This window comes from Sinohyriopsis cumingii, chromosome 10, assembly GCF_028554795.1.
Source record: "Sinohyriopsis cumingii isolate HCF-2022 chromosome 10, ASM2855479v2, whole genome shotgun sequence".
In the NCBI taxonomy this organism is placed as follows: Eukaryota; Metazoa; Mollusca; class Bivalvia; order Unionida; family Unionidae; genus Sinohyriopsis; species Sinohyriopsis cumingii.
Window position 1 is genome coordinate 75,259,899 of NC_142970.1, and position 17,178 is coordinate 75,277,076.

At 33.9% G+C, this 17,178-nt stretch overlaps 1 protein-coding gene across 1 annotated transcript in view; it reads right to left on the bottom strand.

Annotated features, from left to right (window-relative positions):
- LOC149790403 (activin receptor type-1-like) overlaps positions 1-17,178 on the bottom strand; it is an 83,712-nt gene that overhangs the window by 16,415 nt on the left and 50,119 nt on the right. Inside the window, exons 4-6 of the mRNA XM_089972456.1 lie at positions 5,300-5,433; positions 2,087-2,279; positions 362-564 (exon numbers count right to left, since the gene is read on the bottom strand). Of these exons, the coding sequence (XP_089828582.1) occupies positions 362-564; positions 2,087-2,279; positions 5,300-5,433 (530 nt within the window). The remainder of the gene's footprint in view (positions 1-361; positions 565-2,086; positions 2,280-5,299; positions 5,434-17,178) is intronic.

Consider the following 17,178-nt stretch of genomic DNA (forward strand, 5'->3'; position numbering starts at 1 on the left):
AGGCAATTAGTAAATTGTATCTTTAACACATGAAAAGTATCATAAAAAATTATTACTTTTCTTTATGATAAGATCTATGGAACATTATGGACAGTAAATATAACAACAAAATATGTAAATCACAAATGATATCCAACTATCAAACATCACCATCAGCTGATAAAGGAGGACCAAATAATCACTCCATAAAATGAATGTTTCGGCCCATTCACTGAGATTCCTTGGAGTTTCAGGCACTCATGTTCAACATGAAACTAAACAGATCACTTTCATTGAAAGGTTTACAAAGTACTGTGCAAATTTTTACATCAATGCTCAATAATTAAGGCCCTATAGCACAGGTTTGCCTGTATTCACATACCTGCAGTGAAGTGTCCCCTACTTGCTGAGCCCTAAATCCATCTTCGTCCAGTAGGCGGCGCTCTTGTGCACTGAAGGCCTTCATTTTCTTTTTATGTCTAATGTGACACACCAGACATATAAGTGTGACAAGCAACATTACAGCCACCAGAGGAAGCACAATTACAAGAATTAAATCCAATGGAAGAGGAGCCTCTGGTTTTTCTGGAAATATATATGACATACATTTTTTAAATAGGAAAGGATAAAAATGTAACTGTTGCCAAGAATTACAAGCAAACCTTCCACACCAAAGTCAGACAGACTACCAAGCAAAAGTAAGTAGACAGCCCAGTGTACATTACATATACTCCTAGTAAATCATACTAATTTTATCTGTGGTCACTATGCTAGAAAATAAGACACTCCTGTATTTCTACTTAAACATTTAAAAAGTCAAAATGAGATATTTCTAAGTTATAATCACTACAATACTTTCACCATGAAGTACTTTAAAAGTAGGCTGGTGTCTACTTTTACTGGTAGGGGCCCTGAGTGGCCGAGTGGTCTAAAGCGCTCTCCGTTAAGAATCACTGCCATCTCACCTCTGTCTGCGTGGGTTCGAGTCTCAGATTCAGCCAATGTGGGTATGTAAGAAAGCTTGCCAGTAGTTTCTCATGGGTCAGTGGTTCTTTCCGGGGTCTTCCCAGGTTCTTCCTCCACCATTAATACTGGCCACCATGTATTGTGTGCTGAAAAATGGCGTTAAACCCTACAACAACAACAACTTTTACTGGTCATCTGTGTCTCCAGTCTCACACAATAAACAGGTGTAATGTTTTGCCTTGATGTGCCCAATCCAACCCTTTTGACAGCTTGGGACGAAGGCAAAGTTGCTCTCTTTTCATCTGACTTGACACAAGTAAGGGAGCAAATTCTGTATGTATTTGCCATTCAACAAAATATAACTAATTCAATTACCTTCTTTCAGAAGTGAGCGCAGCGGACAAAAATAACATGTCACTTTATTTGCAAAGATATCTACTGCGAAATAGGACTGCTTAACTGACTTTGGGGTTTGTAAAATTGCCCACAATGAAAGCGATAGCTTGTTGAATACAAACAATTTATATCTTAATGTTGGTATTTGTAACTGAAATTTACCATGGATCAATGAAGCAAACTATCTCCATGTCATCAGACTGGACTAAGTAATAACATCTTGCATTTTCAATCATACAAGGGATTTATGAAATGTTTCTTCAATGACAATAATGTAATGACTTTTACTTGACATTTTCAAGATTTCACTAACAAGAAGGTCAACTTCAGCTCATCCATGTAGTGTTGCAAAATCAAAGGAGGGGCCTCAAGTGGCTGAGTGGTCTAACGCGCTCTCCGTTACGGATCACTGCCATCTCACCTCTGTCTGCGTGGGTTCAAGTTTCAGATTCAGCCAATGTGGGTATTTGAGAAAGCTTGCCAGTAGATTCTCGTGGGTCGGTGGTTCTTTCCGGGGTTTTCTCGGGTTCTTCCTCCACCATTAATACTTGCCGCCATATATAGCCTATGGTGTGCTGAAAAATGGCGTTAAACCCTATAACAACAACAACAACAACAAAATCAAAGGTTTCTGAAAATTTAAAAAGTGAGAAAAAATTGTTTTTCTAAACTGTGTATGCATGTGTGAACTAACATACTTTTAAACTAACATTATTCAAAACTAATAGGATTTCCTTTTGCTTACCTTCTGCATGATACACTGGATAAGGCTGTTTTTTGGGGGTCAGGTCCATATTACAATAGTCTTTGTCATTACAACAATCAATAGCATAGATGTGACTATCGTTTGGCAAACGGCATAGGAACATTTTGTTCGCTGCATTTGCAGTGCATCCATAGCGAGTGATTTCGAGGTCTGAATCTATTCCAGCAAAACACTGAAAAGTAAGCAACAGCAGATGAAAGTCAACATTTCTGAGAGACCAGACCCAATATTAACAAGAGTTTTTAAGCATGAAATTCTAACATAATTTCCTCAAAACCCATTAACCAAGGCCATTTTATCATAACTGCCTCAATGTAATTAATACTTTCTTATATTAGAAATGCATTCAATAAACATTAATACCCAGCTTCCACAATCCCCCACCAATCCTTCTGTGTAACCATGCAGTGTAAACTGCACTTGTATCTTTGATTGATAAATGGCTGAAAGCATTAGATCAAGGAGAAATGGTAGGCACTATTATGGTTGATTTTCGTAAAGCTTTTGATCTGGTAGACCATGAAATTTTGCTTGAAAAACTAAAAATCTATCAATGCAGTGAAAACTCAAAAAACTGGCTTACTTCTTACTTAACCAATATAGTGCAAAAAGTATCTTTAAATGGTCAACTTTCTGAAAGTAAAACTATTAACAGTGGAGTACCACAAAACTCTATCCTTGGGCCTCTGTTATTCACTCTATTTATCAATGATTTACCTCTGAAGATTGGAACTTCAATTTCTTCCACTGACCTCTATGCAGATGATACTACACTGTCTGAGATTGGTAAAACCAAACAGTACTTGAAAATAACTTACAAGATGCTCTCAAGAGACTTCAAGTATGGTGCAAGGAAAACAGTATGATCATAAATACAGAAAAAAACGAAATTCTCTACTCGTTACAACACAACAAAAACGAGCAAGGCTAGATAGTGACAAACTCCAGGTTCTATTTGACAACGTGAGCCTCAATATGACCTCTCAAGATAGAATTCTTGGTGTATTCGTGGATAACAATCTTACTTGGTCTATTCACATTAAACATTCTTCAAAAAAGGTTAATTCTTATCTTTGGCTATTGAGGAAAATCAAAACATACATTCCTCTTCAGTATAGCGTCATCTTTTATAGAAGTTATATTCAGCCATATCTGGACTACTGTAATATAATTTGGGGTAATACCTCTAATTCAAACATAACAACACAGACTCCAAAAGAGGGCTTGCCATTTAATTCTAGATCAAAGTATAGACAATTTTCAGGAAGGCCAAATTGATGTATAAAGTATCCAGAAAAGACATTCCTGTCTAAGAAATATCTTTCACCAAAGAGATGTTGATGGCACTCCAAATGTAAGGTCCCTAAGAAGAAAAAAAATTACATTATACCAAGACCAAAGAAGGAATTGTTTAAAAAAAAGTTTTCAATATACTGGTCCACTGGTATGGAACAACATTCCCAGTGACATAAGGCAGGCTCCTAGCATTTCATCTTTTCACAATCAATGTCTTAAATGGATGAAATTTTTAGAAAATTGAACAGCTCTAGTACAAAAAATACCGCCTGCTTTTCTGTAATTTTACATCATTTTCATAGCTGAATTTTTCAATGCAGGATTATATTTTATGTTTTATATATGTTTATGTTTTCACAGATGCCTGTGCATGTGTTCCAGGCTTGATACTTTGAATATTAAAATCACTTAATTATTTAATGTCAAGCCAGACTCTTCACATCATTTTGTATATACTGTATATATTGTACATAACAGATAGAAAGCCTCTAGATAGATTAGTTCAGTAACTGAGTTACCTTCTCTAAATAAAGTCTTTATTATTATTATTATTATTATTATTATTTGTGATTATGACCCTAAACACAAAAGTTGATTTGGGTCAATGAAACATGAAATTCTGGTCACAACGACCTACTTTTAGTATGAAGATGTTGCAATGAAGAGGTTGTAACTGCATACAAAGTTGCACGCCTGAGTGGCTATTAATAGTTGAGAATCAAAATGCAAAACTGAGCTAAAGTCAAATAAATGTCAACTTCAGATCACAGTGACCTACTTTTGTTAAGACTGTTAAACTCACTGAGACCCATCTACATTCCAAGCTGCATGACTAGTGGGCAAAACATGCCTAAAATGAAAAACCTACCGAAAAATCAATCAAGTGTACAATTTAGGTTGTACTTACCTTTTTTTTGTGTAGCATTACTATACTCACCAGGATGCATCTACATACCAAGCTGCAGGACTCTGAAGCTGACAATGCATGAAAAATGACCTAAACGCAAACTAAACTGAAACAAATGTTAAGTTTGTGCCACAGTGTCCAACTTTTGGTTTATATGTGTTTCACTCACCCAAACACATATCTGCATATAATGTTGCATGGCTCTGAGTTACAGTCATTGAGAAACTGACCCAAACACAAAACTTGACATAGGAGTATAACTGATGGTAGGATGACTGGATAAATAAGAGATTTGTGGGGGGCTTCACAAAAACATGTGCCATCAATATGCAGTGAATTTTCCCAGATGTTGCTACTATGCAGACAGTGACTTTTCTCAGAGATAGCTACTTAATACAAGGTTATGTGTGCATTATAGTTTGTTTATCTTGAACCTGAATAGACCTTAGAGAAGTTATGAGGAACTTTGATGATAAACCATACATTTCAAATATTACCTAATTCGAAGCAATATCATTTTAGATCCAATACTCTCCTCCTATCCCCAACCAGCACAATACAACCCAGCCTGCACAGTACACTTCTGAGCCAGAAATTGTTCATATACTATAGATTGTGTCTTTCTACAATGACTGCATTTAAATCTAAAAACGTCACTGTAACTAATATTGTGTTCATTTTAATCTCAACAAGGGCCACGAGAGTGGGAGCAAAAGATGATATCCTTCCTGCACCTGGTTGATATACGGGTAGGTAGAAAATGAAGTTTGGTAAATTTCAATACTGTGACCCAAAAAGACAGCAGACATTCGGACAGACAAAGGATATCACCATACAGCACTAATGATGTTGGAGATGATAATTATTATAACAATACATGCATCTGCACTGACAATGGATAAGTTGCTAACAATCCTCAAGCTACAATAATTAATAACAGAAATTGCAAATTTTAAATATGACTGATTAATATTTATTTTCTAACTTACACCAGTTTGTGTGACACACTCATCTTTCCCGCCACAAAAGTCAAGTGGGTAACAGTGACAATGCAATAAGTTTCCTTTCTGTACACCACTGGCAGTAAGGTTAACACTTGGCATCATGGGAAGCTGGTTTGTTCCTGTGATTGAGAAATATAAAATTACTTTTATATTGAAGCATGATGTACCAAGTATTGAAATATAAAAGACAAGTTAAGACAATAAGACATCAGATTTATAACCTAAAGAATACATGTTAGTATGTATGACACTAATAGTAAAAGGACATAGTTATATATAAAATTGAATTGAACCATTTTTCAAAAACCTGACTTTAGCATAGCAACAAGCCAATGTTAGCAGCTAAAACATAACAAGCATTATGTATCATAAATACTCACTTATAAGTTGAGTACCACTGCAAACTTCATCTGCCATTGCATTATGCACCAGCAGATCTGGGTCTATGCATTTTGTTAGTAGTAATAAGCAGAACAAGCAATACAGACCCTGATCTGTTGGTGTATAATGTGCTGGCAGATCAGCATCCACATTGTTTGCAGCTGGACCCTATGTAACATAGACCCTATGCAAGCCAAGATGGTAAGTAAAGAACACAATATCTGGTCATAATCTCATCCGGTAATGAGCAATTAAGCTAATACTCACCATATCCTAGAAAACTGCAGTAAATTAATATAAAACTTCATTTATATGATCTCATTGGGGCAGCAGATGAGAGACTACATCAGAAATGTCTAGCAGGCCTTTACAAATTTTCAGTGATAATTACTGTGCAAGATGGATGATAAAGTGACTATGAGTTTCTGCTACTGGCTAATGAAAATTTACTTGTCTTCACAAATTTACTAGTCTACTAAATTTGTCCTCACCCAGTTTGCTAGTCTACTAAATTTGTCCTCACCCAATTTGCTAGTCATACCCAATTTACCTGTCCTTACCCATTCACTGCCCTCTCATTATCAACTGACCCTAGTTTAACTATCATCTGCTTTTCCAAGAGAGACGGTGGAATACTGAGGGATTTCACTGTGAGGAACAACTGTACTTTGTGAAATGAATCCTTCAATAAAGTTTTATAAATATACATATACAGTCCCTGCACAGGTGTCCAAGAAATACAAATAAAGAAATAAAAAATGCTTGAAATAATTTCAAGAATGATTTTAGTATCCATGTTTCATAACCATGCATGCAAAAGCTTTTAAGAAACATTATCTAAACTGAAAATTTCAGAAAAAGGCTGCATATTTCTAAAATTGTTCCCCCACCAATGAAAAAAAACTGTAAGGCTGGCTGTTCATCTGCACTGAGCAGCACAGTTACCTTTATCTGAACTGCCTGAAACTTCCACCTTTACTTGTAGTCATTTTATTACTTTTTTTGGGATAGATTGCAAGTTTTAAGCATGATTCATAACCATGGGTTGTAATCTAACAGTTTTAAATTAAACAAGGACACATACACATGTCATTACCAATTACTACATGTCAATTAGACCCCATGGTTAAATAACAGTGTTGTCACAAGGTTCTTTATGGTGAAAAAGATTGGGGACATCTGACTGTACTCAGGAGGCTGGCTAGGTTTTTTCTCTGCAGGTAGTTGATTTAAAATTCAATCTAAATTCAGTTTATTTACATATTCTATTCAAATACTGCTGATGGCTTGAAACCAATTGCAAGAATGAAATTCTTTCTTAATTAAATACATGTTTTTCTGCATTAGTCATTTTAAAGTAATGCAATTTTTTTACATATAAAAAATAGGCACAAAAAGTTCACCTTTCCAAATACAGGTAATGTTTCAAGTTCTTCCAGAGAGCTTAAACTTCAGTATTAAAAAATGTATGTAAGATAAGATTTAAAATTAATGTACACATACTATGTTACAAATACCTTTATCTATTAAGCTCCATATATTTCCTATTTATTGTACTCATGCAAAGGCATTGAGAAAAATGCATAGAACAAAACCCAATTTTTGTCAATCTGATTTATACGATAGCAACTTATTACATACCGGTGATGCTTTAAGCTTTGTCATGTTGCGGACTTCAAATTCCATCACTATGAAGCAGAAGCCCATAGCAAATGTAGTCTACTGGGACAGATTTGCATTCTCATAAAGAAACATTACTATACAACTTTAATACATATGACACAGTACTAAACTGCAATACATATGACAGTACTAAGCCGTAACACATATAATGCAGTACTAAATTGTAATACATATGACACAGTACTAAACTGCAACACATATGACACAGTACTAAACTGTAACACATATGACACAGTACTAAACTGTAACACATATGACACAGTACTAAACTGTAATACATATGACACAGTACTAAACTGTAATACATATGATGCAGTACTAAACTGTAATACATATGACACAGTACTAAACTGTAATACATATGACACAATACTAAACTGTAATACATATGACACAGTACTAAACTGTAATACATATGACACAGTACTAAACTGTAACACATGATGCAGTACTAAACTGTAATACATATGACACAGTACTAAACTGTAATACATATGACACAGTACTAAACTGTAATACATATGACACAGTACTAAACTGCAATACATATGACACAGTACTAAACTGTAACACATATGATGCAGTACTAAACTGTAATACATATGACACAGTACTAAATTGTAATACATATGACACAGTACTAAACTGTAATACATATGACACAGTACTAAACTGTAATACATATGACACAGTACTAAACTGTAATACATATGACATAGTACTAAACTGTAACACATATAACAGTACTAAATTGTAATACATATGACACAGTACTAAACTGTAACACATATGATGCAGTACTAAATTGTAATACATATGACACAGTACTAAACTGTAATACATATGACACAGTACTAAACTGTAATACATGACACAGTACTAAATTGTAACATATGACACAGTACTAAACTGTAATACATATGACACAGTACTAAACTGTAATACATGACACAGTACTAAGCTGTAACACATATAATGCAGTACTAAATTGTAAATACATATGACACAGTACTAAATTGTAACACATATGACACAGTACTAAACTGTAATACATATGACACAATACTAAACTGTAATACATATGACACAGTACTAAACTGTAATACATATGACACAGTACTAAACTGTAATACATATGACACAGTACTAAACTGTAACACATATGATGCAGTACTAAATTGTAACACATATGACACAGTACTAAACTGTAATACATATGACACAGTACTAAACTGTAACATGATACAGTACTAAACTGTAATATATATGACAGAATACTAAACTGTAATACATATGACACAGTACTAAACTGTAATACATATGACACAATAATAAACTGTAATACATGACACAGTATTAAACTGTAACACATATGACACAGTACTAAATTGTAACACATATGACACAGTACTAAACTGTAATACATATGACACTACTAAACTGTAATACATATGACACAGTACTAAACTGCAAATACATATGACACAATACTAAACTGTAATACATATGACACAGTACTAAATTGTAATACATATGACAAAGTACTAAACTGTAATACATATGACACAGTACCAAACTGTAATACATATGACACAGTACTAAATTGTAACACATATGACACAGTACTAAACTGTAATACATATGACAATACTAAACTGTAATACATATGACACAGTACTAAACTGTAATACATGACACAGTACTAAACTAATACATATGACAGTACTAAATTGTAATACATGACACAGTACTAAACTAATACATATGACAGTACTAAATTGTAATACATGACACAGTACTAAACTAATACATATGACTGTCTTAAATTGTAATACATATGACACAGTACTAAACTGTACTACATATGACAGTACTAAACTGTAGTACATATGACACAGTACTAAACTGTAATACATGGCACAGTACTAAACTGTAATACATATGACACAGTACTAAACTGTAATACATATGACACAGTACTAAACTGTAATACATATGACAGTACTAAACTGTAATACATATGACAATACTAAACTGTAATACATGACACAGTACTAAACTGTAATACATATGACACAGTACTAAACTGTAATACATGACACAATACTAAACTGTAATACATATGACAGTACTAAATTGTAATATATATGACAGTACTAAACTAATACATATGACACAGTACTAAACTGTAATACATATGACACAATACTAAACTGTAATACATATGACACAGTACTAAATTGTATGTATCTTCATTTTTTTATTATGATGCTGCCACTGGACAAGTGGCTACTACGTCTTGATTTGCTACAGGCAAAAATGATGCCATCATTATTAAAATTTGTATTGCATTCAAAAAATATTTAAATTTACTTAACAGAATGAAATTAAAGTCCTTGGCATCTGATTTGGAAGTGAATATTGAAGCACAATGATTTGTGTACAATTAGTATTCTTTTTAAGATTAACTTTGTTTTATCATCTGATAGAAAAGTGCCAGTGACAAAGTTTGTCTGTGATGACTATCTCCAACTTCTCAAAAAGGCCCAATTCTAACGGAATGTAAACTTACATCATTGATCATGCAAAATTTTTAAACATATTGACATTTTATGATACTTTGAAAAAAATGAATACAAATTACCCATAATTCACCATTATGTCTGTCCAAATGGCTGCATTATTTAGTCATTATGCACTCACTGAGGCTGTACAGGGAACTTTATCACTTTAAATGACTTTTTTAAGCACAATAATTAATTTCTGATTGCCATTTAAGAGCTAACTCTCTTCTGAAATAGTCATGAAATACACAATCCTACAAACTTTAAAAACTACAACAAGAAATGTTTTCATTTTGTAATACTTTTGGACAAATTTTTATTCCATAGGGCACAAATGATTGGAATTATTAACAAACACAAAAATGTGCAATTCAAGAAGGGTACCATCTCATCATGTTTTCTTTTAGAATTTTCTCATGTGTGATCTTTGCATAAATAATATACATGTAATTCAACCATGCCTGTGCTTTTCTGTGAAAAGGTCAAAACTGTTATCTGTTCAGAGATAAAAGTTTACATTTATCACAATGGGAGATTTTCTTAGAAATTGGTGTTAGGTCTGGGAGGTTATTATATATATATAAAAACTTGCAAGAATGATTGTGGACAGAGTTTAACGTAATGTTATGGTCATTAACAAAAAAATACAACCTTCAAACATATTATCACCATGTTATTTTTCATTAAATTATATAAATAGTATACAAAATTTCAAAGTTGTGAATAATCATATACCTGTAATCAAGATATTGTTTGAAAATTCATTTTCACAAGACAGCACAATGTCAGTTCTATTGAAGTACTAGTGATAATGGTGTTTAACATGTTTTTATGCGAGTCTGCAATTTCCAATGTTGCTACTTTATTTTCGTATTTTTTGTATTCTTCCTTTGCAAGCTATATTTATGAAATTGGATATTAAATAAACAAATATGTATGAACAAGAATTGTACATTTTTAAATATGGTTCATCAATTCTTCTTGACAACTTTACAAAATCCATACAAGATCCAATGTTTATGTCAAAAGTCCTTTAAATATTGGTGACTAGTTTTAAAAATAAAAAATAAGAAAGTTAGTTTATTGCTGTATTTATGTTTTATGTTTGTTAAGTTATTGCCACTAGTTATGCAATGTTAACATCAACTTGCAGCAGCCAGTAGAAAAACCTACTTCTGAAAATGTTATTATATAAGCTATCTACTTTTATAACAAATAACGTTTTTGCTATACTGTTACAATGACTTAGTCTTGTTGGCTACTTCAAAGATGAAGAGATGTAACAGATATATTCCACCCATTCTAGCTGTATGACTAAACAACAGTACAGTTTTTGAAATGTACTATTATATTCACAAGCCTGATGTCAGGCAAGTCTAATTTAACAGTACATTTGAAAAACCATACAACTGTTCAGTCATCCAACAAGAAAAATATGCATGCATCTAATTTAATCCATAATAAATGTACATATATTTTTGAAAAAACATGCTAAAACTACCTTTCTGGGGTAATGTTAGATGAAAACTAACATTCTGAATTGTATATTTACTTCACCTAAAAGACAATGGACCATTCCAACATGATATACTCTCTTACTGGCCTAATAAATAAATAATCACCTCATCCATCTTTATGTCCTTCAGGTGTTACAATAACACATAACCAGGTAACCCAGGCCATCTAAAATGTGGGAAAATATTGCGGAGTCATTTGATACCTATCGAGTGAGGATGCAGATGATAGTGACAATGGTGATGATGAAGATGAGCTTCTCAGCCTGGCTCACAATGAAGTAGAAAATAAAATCTATACAGCATATCGATGAAGCAGACATCAATAACTTTATTTCAAAAAGGCAATGCTTTTAACCATCTCGGAAATGTGAAGAATTTTACATTATCACAAAACATCTACTTAGAGTACCACGCTCAGAGCACACCTCGCCGCTGCTCTGTACCCTACGCTGGCTATGCATTCGATCCAGAATCAAACACAAAATTTGTTCTCTGTGCTACGTTTTACTGTTGGACTCTAGTCCAACATACCTATCTGACCTCACCCATGTGTACATACCAGCAAGATATTTACGCTCCTCTTCTGACAATTGTATACTCATTATTCCCACTATGAAAACAATGACATATGGACAGCGTTCTTTTGCATACCAGGGCCCAGAAACGTGGAATGAATTGCCCACTGAACTTAGCCACAAAGACACAGTGATCAAATTCAAGAGTGCTCTCAAAACTCACTTATTTTGACTGCAAGAACAAACTTACAAGACCTAATAATGTTTCCTACCTTAAATATTCTCAGCATGTTTTTTTTAATGTTTTCTGATTTCATGGTGTTTGTTTTTGTAATCATATCATTATATGTGTTTTATGTTATAGGTGTTGTTTAATGTTGTAAAGCGCTTAGAGCTTCTAAAGATTAGACGCTATACAAAGTCATCATCATTATTATTATTATTATTATTATTAAGTTTACCAAGTGAAGACTTCAATTTTTTGCAAAGCATGGAAAAAATGTTGGAGGACACTGGCAACGATTGTGTAGATAGACACTGTGAATGTTCCTGGTGAGACAAATGATCAGAAGCGTGAATACTCAGCTGCAGCTTAAATGCAAATTCGAAAGCACCACCATTATCTATCAGACTTGTAATGCAACAGTGAACGACTATATTTCATTGACTGAGTAGGGTGCAATATCTGACAAATGACGATTATTTATTCACTATGAACTGTGATCTCTCAAAGTATAAACCTATAGTAGACTTCATGATGAAGAAGTTTGTAATAACATGATTGTAATTTAATATCAAAGTCTGCTCTTTTCTTGTGATCTCATTAACTCATTAACCACTGTAAGTTTTTGTAGTTTTTGCCTGAAATACAAGTAGGAAACGCATTTTGTGGGCTATTTCTGAATACATTCTAATATATCAACTTTTAAGAGATTTCCCATTAACCTTTTGCCTAGTTGTGTTAGAAACATTGTTTTTCATTGGCTATTTTTTATTCCGACCGAGGGCGAATTTTGGGTGGAAACAAAATCGGGTCCAAAACATTATGTTTTTCTCTCTGTATTTTGTAGTGCAACTAGAACTTCCAGATTATTTGGCATCACTGTAGAGCTACATCTATCAACCTTTCTAATAACACCACCCACTTTAGTGTATTATACATGACCTTGACACTACAGAGCTTGGCAGTAGGCTACTACCTCCTGCCATATATACATGGCACATGGGCTTAATGAGTTAATAAAAAAATTATGAAAAACAAAAATTGTTTCCTTTCTACTAAATATTCCTAGTTATTCTCTCTCTGTTTAAAGCACACATGTGACTGCTGTGCTAGACAGGCATCTAAAAATAAAACAATACAATTATCACAAAAAGTACAATTATCAAAAAATAATTACATGTATACTGAAACTCCAACTGGAGAAATAAACAGCCGTTAATTGAGACAGGCTAAATGATCTAACAGGTTGAATTTGCATTTCATAAACCTTGTCAACAGCTTTATCAAGGGCAGAATCTGTCATTCTATATGCTTGGAACCAACAGTTTAATTTTTCAGATAGGGTGAGGGTGGGCTTAAATTTTGTTTAATTTCTGGCCCCAGATAGCTTTAACAAAAAATATTCTTACTCTGAAAATAAAAACTTTTTATATCCATTATACTAACTGCACAAAAAATCAGTTATAAGAAGAATATCCTGGCCTGAAAATCCAAGGCAACCCCAACCACCATCCCACCCTCAAGGCTAAATAGTAGATCCCCAACTTTGCCTTGTCAAACAACCCAGAACGCATGTGACAACTTTGTTTTAATGATCATAGACATAATACATTATATGAAATCTGAGAAATTAGTTGCATAATCCTTTCAACATGTTTTTGTTATTTTATAAATCAACATATCCCATAATAAATGACTGAAAATGCAATAACCTAAAGTGACAGTCACATGCCATAAAAGCACTGCCCTTGAAGAGAAATATGAAATCCTCCTGCATATGAAAAAATGAGAAATTAATGGTTTAACTTAACCTTACCTAGTGAGCATATACACGTAGCAAGTTGTTTTTACAGATGTAATTAATGAAAGGTATAAAACAGGTATACATTATACCTACACCGTGATTTCATTTATGCCCTCTAGAGCCATATTTTTTGGCTGAAATTTTATATGTATTGTTAATTTACTAAAGGCAAGATCATTCCAAAATTTGTTAGCTTTTGTATAAATTCTGTGAAGATATTTTACCTTAAACAGTGTTGACCCCTTTGAAGTCCTTTTTTGTGTTCAAGGCCATGTTTTAACACCAGCTATATAACAGCAATAGTCAAGACCTGCATGTACATAACATCAATTTGCCATTTTGGTCATTCCAGTTCCCTGCTCAATCTCTCTGAGCTCTGTAATTCCCCTTGAATGAATGTAACCATGACAAGTACCTTCACACATGAGACTATTTCTATTGATAACCTTTGACACAGAACTAATTCCTTACAAGCTTGTTACAATTTCAATACTTCTCAATTTGCATAAATTAAAATGCTGGATTATCACTTCAGAGAAACCCCATTCAGAAAGTGGTATTTGTTTTCTGCTGATGTATTTAGTTCTCATGCTTTACCATGCAACATGGTGTTACAATTGCTCTAGATCCATACATGTACACAAAATTTTGTACTGGAATTTGAATAACCACTATTACCACGCGAGAGTTGTCACTCAAACAAAGAAACCATCTTAGCCATTTTGGGTCCTTAGTGCCAAAAACACATTAAGCAAGGACAGTTGTTATTGTTGTAGGGTTTAATGCCATTTTTCAACACAAGATAGGCATTAAATGGCAGCCAGTATTAATGGTAGAGGAAGAACCACTGACCCATGAGAAGCTACTGGCAAGTTCTCACATACCCACATTGGTTGAACCCGAGACTCGAACCCACGCAGACAGAGATGAGATGGCAATGATCCGTAACAGTGAGCACTTTAGACCACATGACCACTCGGGGCCCCAGCAAGGACAGGATTGTACATATATCCTTTAATATCTCGTAACCTGTTTTAATGTAAAAATTATACATATCAAATTTTATTTGCCAGCAGTTTTTCTATCAAGAAACTGGTTTCTGTTTTTGGTAAAGTAGGAAAATTACAAGTTTTTCACCGGAGTGAGAAAGTTGTTGTTCTAGGTTTAACACCATTTTTCAGCACACCATAGGCTATACATGGAGCCAGTATTAATGATGGAAGAAGAACCCGGGAAAACCTCAGAAAGAACCACCGACCCATAAGAAGCTACTGGCAAGCTTTCTCACATACCCATATTAGCCAAATCCGAGACTCGAACCCACACAGACAGAGGTGAGATGGCAATGATCCGTAATGGATAGAGCTTTAGACCAGTCGGCAACTCGTGGCCCCAAGCGAGAAAGTATTCAATCAAATAAGTAAAGAAACATAAAGACTGCAAAGAAATAAGATGATCCAATAATCCATTTAATATGCATGTTTATATTACCGGCTTAACAACAGATCAGAGCATTAATGACTACATGGGGCTGAATAAAGGTAAAGTTCAAAATAGTAAATTGTTCCTCATAGTGTCTAAAAAATAAAAATAATGAGGAACATTAACTGTCCTCTCCTGCCCACCATGGTTTGCTGTCCCAAACTGAGGTGACTACTTACTGTACTTTACATACGTTGCTATTAGGTCCCATATCAAAGTACTGTAATAAAAAAATAATAAACATTTTTTTTTTTAACTTTCTAAAAAGGACATTAACTTGTTCATTCAAATCTGCCCTCTTAGATAAGCATCCCTTATAAGGGCTAAACATTTTAATGAAAATATGAAAAGAACTCTTCAGCAGTATTCTTTATGTGCTAGTGTCCTCAATATGGAAATATCGCATTTGTTTTGCAAGCTTCTATGTACTTTTTGGCAGAAAACCAGTTTAGAACACCTCTAAATAAAGGACACGTGCAAAGCGGATTTACAACTGAACTTGAAATGTATTCACAGAAAACAACTGCTCCACCATAGTGTCCGACTCTAATCTTGATGCAAACTCAACCAAGGTTAATGGATGGGCAGTACATGTACAAACTGAATAGATCCAGATCCGCCATAATATATTGCACCAACAGATCTGGATTATGCAGTTTGCTAGAAGTCATTAGTAGAACAAACACCATAGACCCTTACATGCCAGTGCAGTATGCAATAGCAGATCAGGGTCTACATCATTTGCAGTTAGACCCAAGCTACAATTCAATACATACAGAACTACTAAGATTAATTGTGGACAAGGGTAACACTATGTTTAATAATGTCATGGTGAGGCATATAAATCTAGAATGTACTGTATGTATGTGGTAAGCATGTGTCAATATTGCTTTTCATTTCAAACCCAGGTGTTCAATATTAATGTATCAATCCCATTGTCAATTTTGTATTTTTACTGTGATTAACTGATGCCTCAAAAGATAAATGTCATCAGCCTGTACTAATCAAAACACTGTCTTTGAGAATAATGTCAAAGCTTAAATCAAGAATGCCACATTCACTATTGTTTATCAAAGTAATCCCCCAACTTAGTTGCCATGACATTTTCATTTTAAGGTGACCCACATCCAACTAACAGACATCTATCACAACTTTAAACTTCCTCAGTCCAATTCAGCACAGTAATTGGCAATAAAAAGAGCTAGTTACTGAATTAAGATTCAGTCTTTTATTTCCAACTTAATTCATTAAATGGAAAGAGTCAAATCTTCACGAAGCCGATGACAGGCTATTTAGATAAATTAAAGGTATAAATCCTAGCCAATTGATTTTCACACCTGGTTCTTTTCAACACAATGCAGGGTTTATTTGGTGACAGCCATGAATCAATTGCATGCCACCGCTGGTGACTATTCTGCCCAATTTTCACACCTCTGTTCTAACTTTACATGCTAAAGCAAGGATTAGAGGGCTTTCACTCTGTGTTTGTTGAGATCCAGCAATTGTTTTGTATTGAAGCAGTTACAATTGAGCTGCCATGCTAAAGCTTTTCAATCATTTGAAAACTCACCCACAAACCTGAAATTTCTTCAAATGGCACGGTTCTGGAGGAAAATATTGACCCAAGCAGAATTGTTATAAAGTGATTAGATTCGAGGATAAAAGATGAATTAGATGGTTTTTTTTAATAAGTAT